Consider the following 21245-nt stretch of genomic DNA (forward strand, 5'->3'; position numbering starts at 1 on the left):
ATGAAGCATATGTATAGGAGGGGAAAGATTGCTGACATTGCATCTTTGTCTACAGCCAACATTCCTTAGGATAGGAAAAGAAAACAAGATTAATTTCCTAGGTTTGAAGCAAGAAAGAAAAGTATAGTGTTCTTACTGATCTGAGATTGAGAAGTAGCCCCAGGGTTAGTTATAGAAAGTACTCTCAAGGGGTGTTTGGACTGATGTTAATGTTCTAGGCTTGGAATTTGAATAGAGGACTCTCATCTAGACTCTTAACTGTGCGGACGTCAAGCTCAAGGCATCTAAAAACACAAACCTGCTCCTTTCCAAGACTTCTTTATCTCAGTAAATGGCAACTCCATTCTAGTTGTTCAGGCCAAAAACTTAGGAGCATCCTTGATTCTTCCTTTTAATATATACTCTTACAGCTAATATATTAGGAAATTCTATCAGCCTTTTCTTCAGAACTACTTCTCATTACTTCAATTTGGTGATCCAAGCTACCATCATTTCTCTGCTGTACTATTATGATAGCTTCCTAATTGGGCCTCTTAAAACTTATGGCAGATCATCTATTCTGGATTTTCCACTGAAGTTTTTATACCGCTAATAAATTCTTAAGGAATGTTAGTAATAAAAAATCATGATTTTTGTACCTTCTAATGAAATAATAGAGCTGAAATGATTTTATCAATGGATGCTAAAACCATTTGGTAAAAGGATGATGTGAAGCTTTGTAAGGGATGGATTAGACGGATAATACCTGAACCTACAGGTCATTCTTAGTGTCAGTAAAAGTGAAGCAGACAAAAATAAAGTTCCTCATAATTTGATTCAGTAGCAAGTACCACATATGAAGGGTTCTTGCCTAAAAAAATTGCACTCAATATAATCAAGGTTTTAAATAAAATTACCAGGAAATACAGAGGATAGAGGAAAAACTTTAATAATACCAAGAGGAAAAATATCAGCCAGATCTAGGAAGTGAGAAATTCTGTGGGGCAAATGACATGAAAAAAGGTGATGGTGCAGGAGGGAGGGCTGTTAAAGAGGCTTAAGAGGCCTAACAAGCAAATGCAGTGTGTGCACCTTGTTTAAAATCTGATTTGAACAAATCATGTATAAAAAGATAATTGGGGGAAAAGTAAATGCCAAAGACAAAAAAAACAAATTCTCTTTTGTGAATTCTCATCTAATTAAGAATAAAATCCAAAACCCTTCCCATGGCCTACAAAGGCCTATGGTGTGACCCTGGCTACTTCTCAGGCTTTATCTCCCTTTCTCCTCCACTCTAGCCATTCAGGCCCCCATTTTCTTAGAATATGCCAAGCACTATTTACAATAGCCAGGACATGGAAGCAACCTAAGTGTCCATCGACAGATAAATGGATAAAGAAGATGTGGCACATATATAGAATGGAATATTAGCCATAAAAAGAAATGAAATTGAGTTATTTGTAGTGAGGTGGATGGACCTAGAGTCTGTCATATAGAGTGAAGTAAATCAGAAAGAGAAAAACAAATACCATATGCGAACACATATATATGGAATCTAAAAAAAAAAAAAACAAGGTTCTGAAGAACCTAGGGGCAGGACAGGAATAAAGATGCAGATGTAGAGAATGGACTTGAGGACACGGGGAAGGGGAAGGATAAACTGGGAAGAAGTGAGAGAGTGGCATGGACTTATATACACTACCAAATGTAAAATCGATAGCTAGTCGGAAGCAGCCGCATAGCACAGGGAGATCAGCTCAGTGCTTTGTGACCACCTAGAGGGGTGGGATAGGGAGGGTGGGAGGGAGACACAAGAGGGAGGGGATATGGGGATATATGTATATGTATAGCTGATTCATTTTGTTGTAAAGCAGAAACTAACACACCGTTGTAAAGCAATTATACTCCAATAAAGATGTTAAAAAAATATTTTAAAAAGAGAACACAAAATATCAGGACAGTTTTTTTTTTTTTTACAATATATATCCCCATATCCCCTCCCTCTTGTGTCTCCCTCCCACCCTCCCTATCCCACCCCTCTAGGTGGTCACAAAGCACTGAGCTGATCTCCCTGTGCTATGCGGCTGCTTCCCACTAGCTATCGATTTTACATTTGGTAGTATATATAAGTCCATGCCACTCTCTCACTTCTTCCCAGCTTCCCCTTCCCCTTCCCCTTCCCCGTGTCCTCAAGTCCATTCTCTACGTCTGCATCTTTATTCCTGTCAGGACAGTTTATAATGGGAAATACTGAAAAAGTCACATTCAAAATGTGTTAGGCTTTTAAGCATCCAGTAATACAGAAAGATTTTAGTTTCAGTTTCTTTGATTTACTACTTAAGTAATGGAGAGCACTCTGAAATCTGAAAGGATACTTTCAAAAACTGCCTTTCTAATTACTTTTAAAATATGTATCACAAAGTTTCTCATCTTCTTTTCAGATAAATTCCAGGATAAAGCTCTTCTAATAAAAATGTTACCCCTGAGTTTGCCAAATTGCATATTACTTTAATCTATCAATATAATCTTAGCATTTATGGTAGTAGGAGTCAGTATGTGCCCTTTGTGAGTAATAAGGTCTCAATCTAATCTGTCCTAAAAGGAAAGCTTGAATTTTCTTCCAAACTTATTTTGCTTTTTTGTTTTCCTTCCATTAAAATTTTTTTTGCTATTTTTTTAATTTGCTCTTTTGCCATTCTGTCCCTTAGACTCTTGTTTACTTATTAGACAGGACTTTGGTTATGGAGACAGAAACCCAAATCAAACTATCATAGGCAAAAGGTAGAATTTCTTATAAGGATACTAGGTTTGTCAGGTACTAAGGAAACTATGGGCAGGGCAGGGCAGGGATGCAACTGGTCCTTAGGGATGACTTCAACACTGTCAGAACACTCTTTCAATTGATTTCATTCCTCTTTGCAGATTGTCAGAAGTATAACCCCTAGCAACTCCCTAGAGCTCTCAGGAGGGTATATCTCTGTCTGGTCAGTTTCTCTATAACCCTGAACCAATCAAATGAGGACTGGGGGATGGCTATGATCTAGGTTGGTCAGATAATCAGGGAGTCAGAGTCATGCAAGAGCATGATTGTCCTCATCATAGTTAGATGTGGAGAGAGGGAACAGAAAAGGTAGACATTTACAACAGCCAACACCTTGGGCTTCTACTGAAGTTAGCTATATATCTGTATAAAATTGGGACAGAACACAGTACTGTGCCATCTAATGTAAGTGTAGTGCAACAGTTACTTCCCCTGGTTTGTATTGAGACAGTCTTAGCTTCAGGCTTTGTTTCAGCAGTGAAGTCACACTGATGGCTTATACTGGGATACTTGGTATTACTAAACTTTATTTTACTATTCAGTTATATCATTCAGTAAGCCTGGAAGAGGAAATAGATTAATCAGAGGCAAACTCTTCATTCAGGGAAGAGAGTGATGGTTGCTGAGGGAGAGCGTATAGCACTTTATGCATGAATCCTAATGCCAGAACACAGTGCTACTGGAAGGCTCAACTCATGTCTGTTTTTATTTGAGAAATAGGGAAAATAAAAGAATGGGAGCACTAGATGCCTAGAGAATTGGGGTATTTTATTTATATTGGATATGTTCCATGAATTATTAGATCTATGGGATGACAATACCAAATGTTCCATTTTTACCAATGATCTCTTAATGGGCAATAAAACTACCTTGCATCTGTTAGCAAATAAAGATTGTACAGGAAAAATTGCTTTTTTTCTTCTTTATGGTAATAAAAACTTAGTCATGATAATATACCATTCTCTTTTACTAAACCCATCCACCACCTCTGCACACATAACACTCATAACACAAAGCATTCTGACCTGTCATAACCCCAGGATTCTTCCCATCTCTCAAAGGGGTGCTTTTTGTTCAAGAGTCCTGACACATTAGGAACCCATAGTGTGATTTTGGATCCCCATGGGAGGATGGGGGGTCTTCTGTGCCATCAATTTAGGCAGCAATAACAGGATCCACATTATAAGTGAAAGTCTTAAAATTTCCTGGTACTTCCAGTAGTAAAGGAGCTTGAGGGGCTCTGTCCTGTACCAGGTTTCATACTATAATAGTTAGAGGACATATAGTTAACAGAATGTGGTGATATCTTTGGAGCAGATATAACAAAGGAGATGCTTATTTGACTACATGTAAGTTTCACTAGTAGGAGCAGAAGATAATAACCAGAATTTTTAAATTTCAGCTTTACTGAGGTATAACTGACAAAATTGCAAGACATTTAAAGTATACATTGTGGTGATTTGATATATGTATACATTGTGAGGAGAAATTAAAATTAAAGTCAATATTTCATCCTAGTTGGAAAAATTAATGTAATGGATTATTTGGTTGATGTATATGTGATGTATATTGTTTTTCATTTTCTTTCTTTTATTTGTGCAGGCATGGGATGAGAATAAAAAGCACCTAAGCTTTTTTTTTTTTTTAATACAGAGTAGTATGTATATCTTTTTTTTTTTTTTAATTTATTTATTTTTGGCTGTGTTGGATCTTCGCTTCTGTGCGAGGGCTTTCTCTAGTTGTGGCGAGTGCGGGCCACTCTTCATCGCGGTGCGCGGGCCTCTCACTGTCGCGGCCTGTCTTGTTGCGGAGCACAGGCTCCAAACGTACAGGCTCAGTAGTTGTGGCTCACAGACCTAGTTGCTCTGTGGCATGTGGGATCTTCCCAGACCAGGGCTCGAACCCGTGTCCCCTGCATTGGCAGGCAGATTCTCAACCACTGCGCCACCAGGGAAACCCCAGCACCTAAGCTTTATATAAACATATATGATCCCACCATCTAGAGATAACTACTCTTCGCATATTGGCGTATATCTTTTTTAGATTTTTGTTGTTTTGCAAATGTTTAACAAAATTGGGAACATGCTCTTATACATTATTTAACACAGCAGTACTTTAACAAGATATTTTTCTTGATACAGTAAAAATAATGAGATAAAGTTTTAAATTTAATTGTATTCTGTTCTATGTAGTAAATATAGTAAATTAACTTATTATTACAGGTGTAGAAAATATTAGGACCAATAGAAAAATATTGGTTGACTAAACACTTCTAAACCCACAACTAAGTTTAAAAATCTGGAGTGTTTATATTCTTATGTAAGTTTAGTGGTTTCTTTTTGTAAATATAAGATACTATATATTGGAGAATTTAAAGTTGCTTTTGAGGAAATGTTTTTATGCCACAGGATTGATTGTAGTTTTTAAAGTTGTTTTCCTGTTTTTCTTCCCAGATCCAAGTATTTTAGAACATGCTCAAGAGGTGAGCACTTAACTATAGAGGTAAGTAGAGTCGTAAATCTGATTGAATAAAACTACCTTCGGAAGGGCAGGAGAGACACTTTTTTTTAAGTAAGGGGAAGGCTCTGTACCTAAATTTAGTATGGACTATTTATATTTCAATATTATTGATACTAGTGAATAGGGAGAGAATTGGAGTGGTGGGGGAAGCATGAATAGGGAGAACAAGTTTGCAAAAGATTAAGATCCCATTCTTCTAGTAGAATTGTTATTTCTACTTAAGAAATGGTGGGTTTTTTTGTTTATTTTTGTCTTTTTTCTGCCCTACACAACTGAGGGAGAGGGTACACTTCTATCAATTATAGTGGCTTATAGAAGCCAGTGATTCTAGAGACAGATCATTGGTCTGCCCTAGTAGAGGTGTGGCAGGATCAAAACAGCAAGTTGATTTTGAGCAACTCCGCCATATAATTTTTTGTGAGATATGTACCTTAGACAAATATTCATCCTAACACTCACTTTCTTGTTGTTTCAGTTTGAGAATCTAGTAGAAAGTGATGAAGTAAGTATTTTCACAGCAGTATAAAATCCAAATTTGTTCTCATTAGTCATAAGTTCTGACAATTATTTTTTTTAATTTTTATTATATTTTATTTTAGAATTTTTACTTCTTAGTTGTTATTTTTACTTTTTAGTCCCTTATCGTTTCCTTCTTTTCCTAATTTATATTAGCAAATTATTCAGAATTTTCTATTATTTAACATATGTGATACTATATATACTACATATATATTATATATAGTTTCATATATCAGTTATATATTATATGTGTGTGTGTGTATATGTATACATATATATAAAACAGGTTTTTAAAGTATTCTGTAGAACTTGAGGAACTTTAAAAAAAGATATTTCTAACATCTTGCCATCTCACCTAAGGTAAAATTCCTCAGCAATCCAGAGTAGACCCATTGTTTGACCATAGTTTTTATAGATTTCTGAGGGTAGAATTTATACATGTTTGTTCTACAATCACTTTCTGACTTTAGCCATTATCTTTTTTATAAGTTATTCTTTTTGTTGATTTTTGTATTTCACCTCATCTAAAAATCAATTTTAAGATGCATCCCAAGTACAGAAATGTTAAAATGGAAAAAAAAAAAAGTACATTTTAGAATTAGTGAAATATGGTATATATTTCTTATGCACTGGTATAGTTAGAAGAGTTTTAGTTTGTGTGTTAATTTCCAACTTTGCTAAACTAATTATATGAGTTTGTGTAAATTATTTAACCTGCCTTGGGCCTACTTTCCACATCTCTAAAGTGAATTTGACTAGAAGAACATTGCAAGTTATTTTTTTTCTTCATCATTTTTGTTTTCTAAGGAAAGAGAAAAATGTATTAAACCAAATTTAAATTATTCTTTAGCCCAGTATTTCCCAGAGTGTGTACAGAATACTAGTCTCAGAGTGTAAATTGGCATATTAAAGGTTCTGGGAAGAGCTATTAGAGAAATTGTTAAAGAACTGTTAAAGAAAATTATTTAAACTTGTCCAATTTAGCATTTCCCAAATTAATTTGGGTATAAATCCATTTTTAAAATAGTAATAATATTTATTATTATCTGGTAGAATATATTTGAGGACCTGTCTTAGCCTTTTGTTTCCCAGTAAAATTTCTCCCAAATATTTTAGTGTTTCATAGAATCTCATTTCTTTCCCTCTTCAGAAGTAGCATTAATTTTGTGTATTTTTTTTTTAATAAATTTTTATTTATTTATTTATTTATTTTTTGCTGCATTGGGTCTTCGTTGCTGCGTGCGGGCTTTCTCTAGTTGCGGCGAGGGCTACCCTTGGTTGTAGCGTGCAGGCTTCTCATTGCAGTGGCTTCTCTTGTTGTGGAGCACAGGCTCTAGGCTTGCGGGCTCTAGAGCACAGGCTCAGTAGTTGTGGCACATGGGCTTAGTTGCTCTGCGGCATGTGGGATCTTCCCGGACCAGGGCTCGAACCCGTGGCCCCTGCATTGGCAGGCGGATTCTTAACCACTGCGTCACCAGGGAAGCCCTGTGTATTTTTTTAAACAAACACTTAACATGATATTTTTAAAGTTTCTGACAAGTACTAAATGTAAGATTTCTGTTAACCTTCAATATAGTTCATCCCCCCATCATACAGCTTTTTAAAAGAATGTGTGATTCCAAGTGTTTTCCTAAGGTGCGTTTTGTTTGGTCTGAGTTTGTTTGTTTGTTTGTTTTGCTAACCAGTCTTTTCCTCTCTCACGTCATAGTTAGTGTTTGGTTTAGTTGAATGTCACATCCTGCTTTGTAGTGCTTTTTCCTAAGTTAATTTGGACCATTTGAAATTTTATTTCTGCTGTTACTTAGTCATATATTTTAATTGTGAGATGTGAATAGCACAAATGTGTAAGAAATGCATAAATCCAAATCAGTCTTGAAAGTAGTTACAGTTTGCTTTGGAGGAAAAAACTATAGGTAATTTCAGAATCCCACAAAAGAGAACAAAAGCAGTCTCGTTATTTGTGGTAGTTAGATTCTATGAAGTTGCCGTGAATACTGAATTAGTGGATACTGGAACATTACTCCTAGGGGAAATACAGAATTAGCTTCCTACAAGCTTCTGATCACAACATTTTCATCAACTGATCAATATACAACCTTGTTTTATGTTTCTGTTTGACGCCTTATTTTAATGTATATTATTGATTCATTAACTTTGAACTCACTACCAACAGCACTAATAATTCATGCCTGAATGAAGCTTATCTAACACATGTATGTGTAGGCACATGTAGGCATGTCACACCTTCTTATGATTAGGAACAATAGACAGCACTTCAGCACTACACATGGGGATCATTTTAAACAGCAAAATCAGGAACAAAAAAGCACAAAAATGCAAAAAGTGACACTGCATAGGCTGCAAAGAGGGCACAGTAAGAGTGCCGAAACAGGAAGGCAGAGCATCACCTTCTACTTCAACTGGGAATGTGTATGTCAGGCAACCAGATTTTTTGCTGCTCTGTGCATGCCCATGAATGACCATAAGAGTGAGGGGAGCATTGGTTTTGATGTTGGAAATAAATTTTAACTCATTGGTGAATTTGCAAATCCAGAATCTGCGAATAAAGAAGATCAATTGTAAATGATGAGAACATAGAGAATATGTTCTCTAGTACCATCTTGAACCCAGAAGGTCATTTGGTGTAGAGTAAATATTTGTTATAAAAAATTAGGAAATGTCCAACAATTGGTTGCTATATAATTAAGATAGTTATTAAACTAAATTTTGCCTTTGAGAAATAGTAAAATGTTAAAGCTTTTTGTTTAAAATACTTTTAATAATGAAATTTGTTACCAAGGTAAAATAGATAAGCAGAAAATATTTTGATTAAATAAAAATTTTATTGGCTTGCCTTAAATAGAATTCAGCTAGTGAAATTTGTATAATTGTTTAATTAATTCTTGCACAGGGGGAAAGCCCAGGAAGCAATCATAGGTAAGGCTTTTTTTTTTTTGTAAATAAAACAAACGACTTCTATGTGAACTATAAGAAGCTCTCTGAAAATCCAAGCTCTGTCATTTGCTTGCTTTGAGGCATTGAACAGTTTACATTTCAGGACCTTGGTTTTCTCTTTCTATAAGATTGAGGCAAATAATAACATATCTCAAAAGGTTGTTTTGAACATTAAAGAATTTAATCTACATAAGTGCCTAAGTGCTTTCCTACTGAACCTAAGTTGTTATGTGTATTTTAGTTTAAAAAACCTATTTAATATATTAATATTGATAAGTACATTTCTTTGAATTTGTAAAACTTTATCCCCCCCTTTTGCTTCCTTATGACATTCTAAAACTTGTTTTACTAATCATGTTTTTTACTTTATATAAGTAATACCTCAAAAAACAAACAAACAAAAAGCCCTAGGCACAAGTTAGGGCTAAAGGAACAAAAGTAGGAGGAGACATTACCTTATACATGGCTGGTTATAACCATGATAATTATCAAGACCTGAAGTTGGGGAAGGGGGAGGAAGTGGGGTGATTGGAGCAGGGAGAGAGAGCAGTTGGTCTGAAGACTGAATAGGCAGACACTAGAAGAGGATTCAGAAGATAGCCAAGAAGCAGTGGGCAAAAAGAACCAGGAGAGCATAGAAAGCCAAGGGAGGAGCTAGAGACAGACTGACAGATGGAACGGAGGGAATGGTCAGCATTGCCACATGGAACTGAAGAAATAATATAAGGACTTAAAGTGTCTCCTATTTGGCAACATAGAAGCCATTGATTACCTTTGTTAGAGTTAGTAGAGCGATGAAAGCAGAGGCAGACTGTTGTGAGCTGATGAGAGAATGGGAAGTAAGGACATAGAAGGGAAGAGAAACACAGTTGTTAGGAGCAAGGAGCTAGACTACCTGGGTTCAAATTCTAGCTTTGCCACATACTATATGACTTACTTGGACATAATCTGTCTTCATCTCATTTCCCTCATACGTATGATCTCCGTATCTACCTTACAGGGTTGTGTGGAGAATTAAAATTAGTCAATATATGTAAAGCGCATAGAAAAGAACCTGACACATAGTAAGTGCTAGATGTGCTATCAATAAACTTTTAATTTCAGACATTTTGGCTGACATGGGAAGGAGAGAGGGAGCGGTAGTTAGAGATAGGTATAGGTCAAATGAAAGTTTTTCCTTCTTCCTTTCTTCTTTCCTTCCTTTCTTCCAATCTTCACAAGGAAGAGAGGTGAAAACAGACAAAACGAGTAGACTCAAGAGAAGAGGTACTAATTGATGGGGCAACGTCCCACAGAATTCTCTGGAGTGAAGGTTGTGTGGGGTAGCATCAGTGATGAGTGAATCAAGTATAAGTGTGACAGGTGACCTGGAATATTTATTCAGGAATACCACCTCTTTAGAGGAAGGAGGGAAGAGTGGGGAGGATAGACTCAGGTAAGAGGAGGACTGGCAAGAAGTTGAGGGATTTGATGGTTGGAGACAGGCTCGTCATGTCTCAGAGTGGGGTGAAATTGACTTCTAAGAGAAAAGAGTTTGAATGAAGAACTTAAGGAGTGTGTTTGTGAAGATTTTGAAGTAGTTAGCATAGGATGTGAGAGGGAGTTGGCCATGTATAAGTAAAGGGTTATTGCTAGGGTCAGAGGGCCAAACAGATGTTGGATTTTCTCTCGCAGCCCTCAGCAGAAAGAGCTAATCATGGAAATGATCCAAGGTCAGAGAATGAGTAATCTGGGTGAATAAGGCATAATGACAGGTGTGCAGGAAGGCGAGTATGTGGGTGAGAAAGTACTTCAGATTTGCCGCAGAGTCCACACTGGTTATAAGTGAAGTAAAGCCAGGAGAGGATCAGGATCGATAAACCGAGAGAAAAGGGAGGATCAAGGGCCTGGGGTGGTTAGAGGGATTGAGCAGGATAAATAGAAGGGCGGTGGGTATGAGAGTTAAGAGTTCCAAAATGATATGAGGGCTGAGATCAGAGTATAGTATACTGAGGTTTATATTTTATGATGAACATTTTGGGATATAGTCAGATGGCTGAAGAGCCAAAGTAAAGGGAGTCCACATTTCTTTAAAGTTGATCATAGGGCTTAAAAAAGGTACTCTGATAGTATATCATCTTATTCAACTTATATGCCAAATTATAACAAGTATTAGAATGTATCATTTTTTACTCTGACAATTGAAATCATAGCATCAAATTGCTTTAATACATTTTTGACAGTAAAATTTCAGAATTTCACTGATTTTATGAGTATTTTATTTAACTTGGACTCGTCAGCACTTTTTTTTTTTCCTTTTCTTTCTTTTTCTGCCTTATTTTTCTCTGTAGGCCTCTTACTGAGGAAGAAATTGTTGACCTAAGAGAGAAGCATTATGATTCTATTGTTGAAAAACAGAAAGATCTTGATATGAAAATCCAAAAAGAGGTAAATAGTCTTACGTTGCTTAAGTATATATTATAATAAAGTCTCTGTTTATATGGGAAAAGTATCATTAAATAATATATTGCATGTGAACACTCATTGGACCTAAATTTAGATATATAGAGGTGAAAATGATTTAAAAGTTAAAAAATTATTCCAGCCTATAATAATTTGGTTTAGTTTGGTTCACTTTATCAGAAATCATATGCTGCCAATAAGTGAAGAGAATACATTCTTCTGAAAATAATTTCTGAATTCACAAGTAGGGACTCTGGCAAGATACATGCACCTTTGTGTTTAAAACTAACTTTAAAAATTACTCTGTTTCACAATAAGTGGTTTATTTTTTTAAATCTTTTTTTTGGTCTTGGATTTATTTATTCTTAGTAAGTGAACCAAGTACTTCTAACAGTCATAAACGTTATATTTACTTTAATATATTTACAGAGGTGGCCTGTAATTATAGTTTTGCATTCACTAAACTAAATGGAATTAGTCATATCCCATTATACATTTAAAAATAGTCTGTTTAATCACCAATTAGTGATTTCAACAGCATTAACTTAAGCTACACAATAGATGCTAATATTAGGCTAAAGAAAAATATTGTGTTGAAATTTGATTTTTAAATTTGATTTGACTTGCAGTAGATTATCATTAAAGCAATTCGTATGCTATTATGAATGGCAGGAACTTAAATTTGGAAGTAATTTTTTAATAACTTGATGGTAATAAAATACAGGACATGTGTATCCATGCACCATGAACTTTGTGAAAGCTTACTTCGCTTTGGTAGGCAGTGATATGATTGACCTTAGTTTTAAAGACCTTGGACTAAGGAGGGCCCAAACCATGAAACTAATCAGGGTGATCGGCATTGGAACGATTGTTGAGAATGAACATCACTGCATATTCTAAAGAAAGCAACAGTTTTGTATTTATGCAAACTAGATGCTCTACTTTATAATTCAACTTCTAAAGAATTCTGTAACATGTTTGATATCATTTGAATTATTTTGTAAATAGAGAAATTGAGAAATCACAGAAATTTTAATTCTATTATGCTTTGTAGAGCTCAGTTATTTTTTTTAATAATTTATTTTTTATTTTATAAATAGAAACATTTTATTTTTAGAGCAGTTAGACAGGTTCTGATTTTTGTTAATCCTTATTGTTTTGTTCATGTACAGTTAGCCTTACAAGAAGAGAAGTTAAGACTAGAAGAAGAAGCTTTATACGCTGCACAGCGTGAAGCAGCCAGGGCAGCAAAGCAGCGAAAGCTCTTGGAGGTGAGGGGAAAAGACCCCGACATATATTAGGGCTGCTTTTCTCCTGATTTTCTGTGACAAATCTTAGTTGGGACTTTTTTCCCCTAGAATCAAGGGCTTCTTGTTTAACAACAAATGTATTTATTCCTATACTCTTAGGAATTTTAAAGGCAAATTAGTTGGTCTTTAACAGCTAGAAATAACATCAAATTATATGCTTGATACTGAATGCTGTTTAACTTGAAATTACCAGAAGCTAATTCTTGTTTATCCCAAAAATGAACTTTATACTTTTCCAAAATTCAGCATTCTTTTGGAAAAATAAATATACTCTTAGATGAAACATTGCAAAACTAACCTTTAAATATCATTTCTGCAGCATTTTTTAGTTTATTTTTGTGAGTTTTTTTTTTTCAACAATTTCTTGAACTGCTAGACTTTCTTATACTTCCTAAAATTGGGTAAGCTGAGCAATTTTGCCCCATAGGAATACTCTGTATTTCTCATCTTTATACTTGTGTCTTTGGGAGATTGGGAGTTTGGGTCTTGGGAAATCTTTGATGTATTATCAGAAAAAACAACAGATTTATCATATCTTACCATGCTGCATTCAAACATGACATTGTCATAATGCCAGACAGCTATTAATAATAGACATTTATGGAGCCATGGCTAAGTGTCAGGAACTGTTCTGATTTGTTTACATGTTTTACCTTCTTAAATCGTCACAACAATCCTAGGAGAAAGGTAGTGTTCTTAATCCCCATTTTATAGGTGATGAAACCAAGGGACAGAGATGTTAAGTAACTTAAGATCCTACAGCTAATAAATGGCAGAGCCAGAATTCAAGCACTGCTTAGCCACTTTTCTATTTAGTATCTTCCTCCATCTTTTGCCTGTGTGAACTCTACTGCAGTGTTAACTGAAGTGTAGTACAAGGATTATGTCACATAATAATTACTGTAACTTAGATGAACTAAATAATCATGTATCATGTTTCTGTGATTTCTATGGGATCCGTGCTCTTCATCTCTCTCTCTCTCTCTTTTTTTTTTCCTTTTTTTTTTGGTGTTTCAGCAGATTAATTAGATTATGTGAGGGAGTATCTTTTTTATTTTTATTTTTTAGTAAGTTCTAAGTAATGGGAAAGTTTAAAAATTAACTCACCTTCTACTAAGAAAGGAAAGTATTTTTCTGGTTATAATTTAGACATCTCTTTTTGCTATAATAAATTCTCTGCTGCTCACCTTTTAAAGACTAAAATGATTCCATATGCAAAATCTGAGTTCTTGAGTTTTTTCTTCCTTGAATAAATATTGATATGGGAACACATAGCAGTCTGTACAACATATGTGACACACAAAGATATACAGATACATGCAAATTCATTTGATTTTAACAGTAGCCCTGTGAATTTGCTAGGACAGTATTATAGCCATCTGTAATTTACAGATGAAGAAACAGAAAATAAAGAACATGCCAGGGACATACAGTAATAACTGTCAGAGCCATAACTCTGACAGGTTTTCTAAATCCTTTGTTTTTATTATTTCTGAGTCAAGCCAGCCAGGTCTTTTAGATCTTTTTTTTAATTGCTACTTATTTCACCCAAAATAGAACTTCATATACCATTTTAACTATTACTTTCTTACCCCTCATCTTTCAAGTTATTAGAAGTTCTTAGGTGTAATAAGGAAGTCAGATACACCAATATATATTTTTAAAGTTATTTTTTAATAACAGTATGAATATTCTGACCACTTAAGGATTATACACTGAAAAATTGAGAGAAATTCTACCCATGAATAAGAGGACATAGAAGTGGGCAGTGATTAATTTAAGGGAAAAAAAACTTCAATAGAATAACTTTTAAAGTTTTTTTTTTCCCTGAAACTAGAATATAACACTTTTTGGCATTGCATGAATAGTGTTAAAAAACATAATTTTACAACAGAGTGATTTTGTGTTGCATTATGTTTCCAAAGCAAGAAAGACAGAGAGTTGTGCAGCAATACCATCCTTCAAACAATGGAGAATATCAAAGGTAAATAGTGAAATACACTTCTTCCCTTTGTGGTAGAAAATATTATTTCCAAAGAGAACACAGTTCACCTCTGGATGCTTATATACATATTCATGTGTATATGTTGCATAAAAAATGATTGCTTCTTGAAGACACTTGTAAGCATACTGAGAACATTTGCTTTCTTTATGTTGGAAAATGATCATCATTTATTTTAAATTGACTTTATTGCATTCTTAAGAGTGGTCACATCTTTCATACAGAATATGATGCAATAGCACACTGAATGCCTTTGGATAAATTGTTTATGCCTTGGTTGTTTGTGTTTTCCTTAGCTCCTCTCTTTTCTTATAATAAAGTTTATGTGTGATCTTTTTTTGTTGTTTTTGGCTGTGCCATGGGGCATGCGGGACCTTAGTTCCCTGATCAGGGATCAAACCTGTGCCCCCCTGCATTGGGAACAAGGAGTCTTAATCACTGAACCGCCAGGGAAGTCCCTGTGTGATCATTTTTTAGAAGATACATTTCAATGTCACATTTCCAGGAGTATTTCCTACTCGCTCAAATAAAATTGTTCATGTTTCATTATTGTAAATTACAAGTTAGACTTATGGCTAAGCTTTGGATTTTGACTTCAAGACTAACCAAAATCTTATTATTTTTCAATTTATTGCTAGCATTAGGAAAAGTAAGACCTGTTTTGACTAGGTTATTCTAATTGTACAGCAATTATGAATTTGTGTGGGATAGACCTTTTCAAACCAAAATGCCATCATTTAACTTAAGCATGAATTATGTTGTATCTACTATGAATATATTAAAAAAAATTATTTCACTTTTATTACAGTTCAGGACCAGAAGATGACTTTGAATCTTGTTTGAGAAATATAAAGTCACAGTATGAAGTTTTTCGAAGTAGTAGTAAGTCTTTTAAAATATCTGCGTTCATTTTAAGGTTACTTTATGCCACGTTAAACAGATAATTGAAGATCCTGGCTCTGTTTTTCGAGAAGAACTTCCTGCCCTTCAATTTGTGTTGCCCAAATAAGTCAATTAACTAGTCCTTAATGATACAATTTTATTTTTCCTCTTTAAAAAGGAGTTGGAGAAACAGGAACAGACTCACAGATACAGAGAACAGACTTATGGTTGCCGGTGGAGGGGGGAAGGGGGAGGGATTGATTGGGAGTTTGGGGTTAGCAGATGCAAACTATTATATATAGAATGGATAAACAACAAGGGCCTACTGTATAGCACAGGGAACTATATTCGATATAATAAACCATAATGGAAAAGAATATGAAAAAATATATACATATTAACTAAATCACTTTGCTGTACAGCAGAAATTAACACAACATTGTAAATCAACTATACTTCAATAATATAAATTTTAAAAATAAAAAAATAATAGGAGTTGGAGCAAAGAAAAACCTCAGGCTATTTCTGTAGATATGCATAGGGAATCAGGAATTCCTTTTTCCATTTCCACTCTGATCTCACCTCTCCTCCTCCCAGAAAAGGGAAGTAGGTACACAAAAGTGTATTTATTTTACTTACTACAAATTAATTTAGAAGATTAAACTTTTCTCCAAGTTTCAAAAGTCAAAACTCCTATGCTCCCCAGATACGGAAGCATAGTAGTGGTTCCTTTTGAAAATATAGGCTGCTTTTCATTTATCATTTTTATTTTTTCTTTTTTTTTTGCCCCCTTTTGTAATTGACTATTAAAAATACTGCGTAGAGTTCATCATATTTGAAAAATTTATAATTCATTTAAATTTGCATGTGTACTGTGCTATATGGCAAAAAAAAAAGTAAAAAGAAAGCGGGAAAAGCCCTTTATACTATTTCTAACAGAAACTTACCAATGTAATGATTTCAATAATTGTTTTTTATGATGTTATGATTTGAAGAGAGATAATTATTGCAAAATAAATGGTTGTAGTAAAAGAGTATAGCTCACCACATCTAATTGTATTTGGTGTATATTCTAGGACTCTCATCAGATGCCACAGTTTTGACACCAAATACAGAAAGCAGTTGTGATTTAATGACCAAAACTAAGTCAACTAGTGGAAATGATGACAGCACATCTTTAGATCTAGAATGGGAAGATGAAGAAGGTATTTTATATTTACAATTTTACCTGAATATTTTTATTTGTGTTAATTTATAGAAATCTACTTTATATTTTACTTTATTTAAACTGAAATGAATGCAAGGCCTTGAAAAATCAGTGTAAAAATTTCTTAGACTCTTATTAGTGATTATCATTTGTTGTAAATTGTTTAGAAAGTTTCTTAATTCTTTTTTTTTTTTTATTGTTTTTATTTTTGGCTGCATTGGTCGTTGTCGCTGCGCATGGGTTTTTCTCTAGTTGCGGCGAGCGGGGGCTACTCTTTGTTGCGGTACGTGGGCTTCTTATTGCAACGGCTTTTCTTGTTGCCGAGCATGGGCTCTAGGTGTGTGGGCTTCAATAGCTGTGGCACACGGGCTCTAGGGCACAGTCTCAGTAGTTGTGGCGCACGGGCTTAGTTGCTCGGCGGCATGTGGGATCTTCCCGGACCAGGGATCAAACCCGTGTCCCCTGCATTGACAGGTGGATTCTTAACCACTGTGCCACCAGGGAAGTCTGAAAGTTGCTTAGTTCTTAGTGTTTCTTGAGATTTAGAAAATAAATGTTGTTTCTCATTTTAAGGTTTTTGTAATCCAGCCCATTTTACTCTGTAGGAAGGAATTGCTGCCCGCTTGTGAGCAACCTAAAGCCAAAATTTAATTAACTTTTGGTTCATAATAAATAAGCAATTTGTTAGTTCTGTTGGTAGTACAAAAGCCATAACACAGACGTGAGTTTGAATTTTACCTGGTATGTCTTCCCAGCTGTGGTACTTTAGATAGGTTTCTTAATCTTTCTAAACTGCAGTTAGTTCATCATAAAAAGGGAATTATAAACCTACTTTCAAGAATGATAATTCACTATTATATACTGATGGTCTAAAAAAGCTTGGCTCATAATAGACAGTCAATAAATATTTGAACAAATTAAATCATGAATGTTAGGAGGATTAAATAAAATTTATATAAAACACCCAGAACATAGTGTGGCACATAGCAGGTACTCAAAATTATAGCTAAATGTGGACTTTTTTTTTTTTTAATTTTTTAAAAAATATTCAGCTATTTCACTGAATAAGGCCCAAGTCTTTATTTTCATTTTAAGAAATAGGTAATCCCAAAAGGAAGAATCAGTTACAGAATATGGAACTTTAACTTTAATTTTTTTTAATATTAAATATTAAATATTTCATAGAATTTTGAGATGGAATAGACCTTAGATATCCTCTAGTTGAGCCATTTGTTTTATCAATAAAGAAACTGAATAACTTTAGCAAAGATTGCATTAATTTACTTAAGCCTTCTCAGCTAAACACTGTTTCCCCAACCCTATACTTTTGTTATTGTGTATTTAGATCCCAATCTAGATTTTAAATTTATTTTTATTTTAGCATCTTGTTCAATTTGATCTAAAGCCTTTCAGGTCTTTTAATTCCTGATTTGTCATCCTCACTGTATGCTAATCAAATTTTTAGATAACATGACTTTCAAGTTTGTTATTCAAGTTATTATAACAGAATTATTCAACTAGACTAGGTAGAGGACAGAACCCCTGTAGAAACCTGATGATGTCTAATCCAGCTTCCTTTAGACATATTATTCAATTAAATACAAATCCACAAACTTATATTAGTCTCCAGCTCATATTTTTATTGTGTCTATAAGGATGATTTAGTTTGCTAGGTTGAGTGTGCGATTTTGGGGGAGTGACAGACAATAGTGATAGATTTTTTTTTTTTTTAATGTATTTATTTGGCTGCACTGGGTCTTAGTTGCGGTATGTGGGATCTTTAGTTGCAACATGCGAGATCTAGTTCCCTGACCAGGGATCGAACCCCAGCCCCCTACATTGAGAGCGTGGAGTCTTAACCACTGGACCACCAGGGAAGTCCCTAGATTTAAATGTTGTTTTATTATTGTAGGATCTGATTCTTTAAGCTCAGAAAACAAAATTATTGGGTGTGTCTAGAGATATTCTCTTATAATCTCTTTTCCTAGATTTTAATTCTATTAGCAGTGTTGATTCTGCACTCGCAAATTCAAATTTCTTTTCTGTCCTCCCTCTCTTCCTTCTGCCAAAATGATGTTTTTTTCTTCCACGATTTTTGACACTCACTTTACTGATCAATTTCTTTCTGTTCAGAATTAGATCTAGAACAGTTTCCCCTAGAAATGTCTCTACTTTGTTATACTAGAGTCAGACTAGCAAAAGAGCACAGACTTTGAAGCCAAACTGCATGAAATCTGTTTCTTGCCCCACCACTTCTATTGCTGTGTGACCTTGGGCAAATCACTTTCCTCTTTCTGCCCTAGTTTCCTCAGCTGCAGAATGGGGGATAATGATAGTACTGTACGTAACTTCATAGAGTTGTTGAGGATCAAATCAGTTAATATATGTCAAGTGCAAACAACGCTACCTGGAACCTAGTAAGTGCTGGAAATGTGTATATTGTTATCATTATCATTAGAGTTATTATTATCTCTGAGAAATGAAATTGTCATCTAGGTAGGAAAGAAGTTTTGCAGACACACTAATTTGGCCATATAAGACTAACAGCAATTGAAATCCTCCATGCATTCTGCTTAACTTATGGCTCTTCAGAAATTTCATCTTACTAGATTACCAGTGTTGCATCAAAACTGTCCTTTGTTGAGTATTAATGTTCACTGTAGGATTATACCCTAACATTTCCCTTAAGAAAAGCTTCCGTATGACTGGCTTTTTAAGTTAATGCACAAATCAAGTCTGATAGTTTAAGTCTTTTAATATAGCTCTTTAAATCGTTACTGAGATTTCTAATAACCCTGCCCATATAATAGGAATGAATCGAATGCTTCCAATGAGAGAACGTTCCAAAACAGAGGAAGACATTCTCCAGGCAGCACTTAAGTATAGCAGCAAGAAGACTGGAAGTAATCCTACATCAGCCTCTGATGATTCCAACGGGCTGGAGTGGGAGAATGATTTTGTTAGTGCCGAAATGGATGATAATGGCAATTCCGAGTATTCTGGATTTGTAAATCCTGTATTAGAACTGTCTGATTCTGGCCTAAAGCAATATGATGTGGATCAACAAAAACGATAGGGAAAGATTATGTGATCTTGTTTATCAGTTATGACCAAATGTTTAAAACCAACTAGAATGTATAAATGGTTGTGCTGAGCCTTTTGTAAGAGGGGAAGTAAGAAACATGTCATAAATGCTTATTAGAAAGGAATAGGAATGATAGGTTATATCTGAATTGCTTCAGAATTAAGTGCAATTTCATCATCTGCCTTCTGCTTTTCAAAAACAATTTAATGGTTCTGTCATGTTATTAATTAAATTTCTTTAACTCTTTTCTTCATAGCAATCCTGTTTACTGTTTGTAGATTTTCAGCTTTTAAAATAGTTTTATTAATTTCACCTTGAATGCTTTCTTAACTGTTTCAGTAGCTAACTACGAAAATATTAAGGCATTTTGTGTTAATTCTCAGCAGATGTGAAAGGAGCGTGGGGAGGGACTGCCAGATTCAGATTCAGAATAGTGTTCCCTTTTCCAGCATTATTTATTCCTATGACTTACTTAAATTTTATTATGTGATAGTAAGCACAATTAATTTGAGTAGATGACCCGAAAGAAAGGCCGAAGTATCAGTTTCTTTCTACACTTGTTGCATATCCTACTATAATAATGTTGACTCAATCTGAACAAAGTATATGATATGTTAAAATAATCTTTCAGAGTTTGGACACTTAAAGTGAGTAATCAAAAGATATTTAAGAAAATATATATACTTAGGTTTTTCACGTCCTTTTCTGTGCCACTATAAATGAACATTGACTTCAATTGATATAGTAAATTTCTAACTGTCATTTTTTTAAATTCTGTATTTCCAATGAATGGTCTTGAAAGATTTTACACAGAACATATTCTCTGTGCGTGATTTATTAAGAAAGGAAAACCTGAAAAAGGTAATATGGGTATTTCAAAGTAAATAAAATCCTTTCTGGTATGAAAGAATCCATTGATTTTATTAAGCTTTCCTTTGCCTTGTAATACAAGGTGCTTTAATGGGATGGAACTAAGTAAATCAATATATATAACTGAATTTTACGATATACAGTTAACTTTTCTTTTCTCTAAAGTTTACGTATCAATTTAAAAGGCCAAGGACATAAGACACTCCCTGATTGCTTGTCTTGATTTTGCTGAGGATTGAATATGACTTTAGTAAGCAAACTGTTTTTCAATTTTTCCTTAGTGTTTTTTTTTTCTTTTTCTTGCAACAATGACAGTGCATGTTCTCGAAAATATAGGAAGGTCCAGATATAAATAGTAACTTAAAGTTCTTGCTATACTTTAAAAATATCATGTGGCCCTTTCAATATTTGAACTGCTGGGCAATGACATCTATAGTTTTGTCACCTTTTTTTATCTCATAGAAATAAATATGACACTTTAAATATGTAAATATATTAGGTAATGCTGTTATTTATGTCTCAACATAATTTAAGTTGTAGCTATGTCATTGGAACTATTTTAAAGATAATCTATATTCACGTTGCCTGTGTTATGCTTTTTAAAGTTTGTATACATCAGATGTATATTTTTGGTTTGGCATAAGCTACTATTG

At 34.4% G+C, this 21245-nt stretch overlaps 1 protein-coding gene across 3 annotated transcripts in view; it reads left to right on the plus strand.

Moving 5' to 3' along the window:
• AP1AR (adaptor related protein complex 1 associated regulatory protein) overlaps window positions 1–21245 on the plus strand; it is a 35044-nt gene extending 13799 nt beyond the window's left edge. Inside the window, exons 3-11 of one of the 3 annotated variants that reach the window (XM_068543314.1) lie at window positions 5254–5302; window positions 5796–5822; window positions 8751–8776; window positions 11125–11221; window positions 12409–12507; window positions 14472–14530; window positions 15357–15430; window positions 16507–16635; window positions 19448–21245. In XM_068543314.1, coding sequence (XP_068399415.1) covers window positions 5254–5302; window positions 5796–5822; window positions 8751–8776; window positions 11125–11221; window positions 12409–12507; window positions 14472–14530; window positions 15357–15430; window positions 16507–16635; window positions 19448–19713 — 826 coding nt within the window. In that variant the 3' untranslated portion in view covers window positions 19714–21245. Of the gene's footprint in view, window positions 1–5252; window positions 5303–5795; window positions 5823–8750; window positions 8777–11124; window positions 11222–12408; window positions 12508–14471; window positions 14531–15356; window positions 15431–16506; window positions 16636–19447 lie in introns of all 3 variants that reach the window. The other 2 variants (XM_068543315.1, XM_068543316.1) reach the window with 2 other exon arrangements.

Source organism: Eschrichtius robustus, chromosome 4 (genome assembly GCF_028021215.1).
Source record: "Eschrichtius robustus isolate mEscRob2 chromosome 4, mEscRob2.pri, whole genome shotgun sequence".
In the NCBI taxonomy this organism is placed as follows: Eukaryota; Metazoa; Chordata; class Mammalia; order Artiodactyla; family Eschrichtiidae; genus Eschrichtius; species Eschrichtius robustus.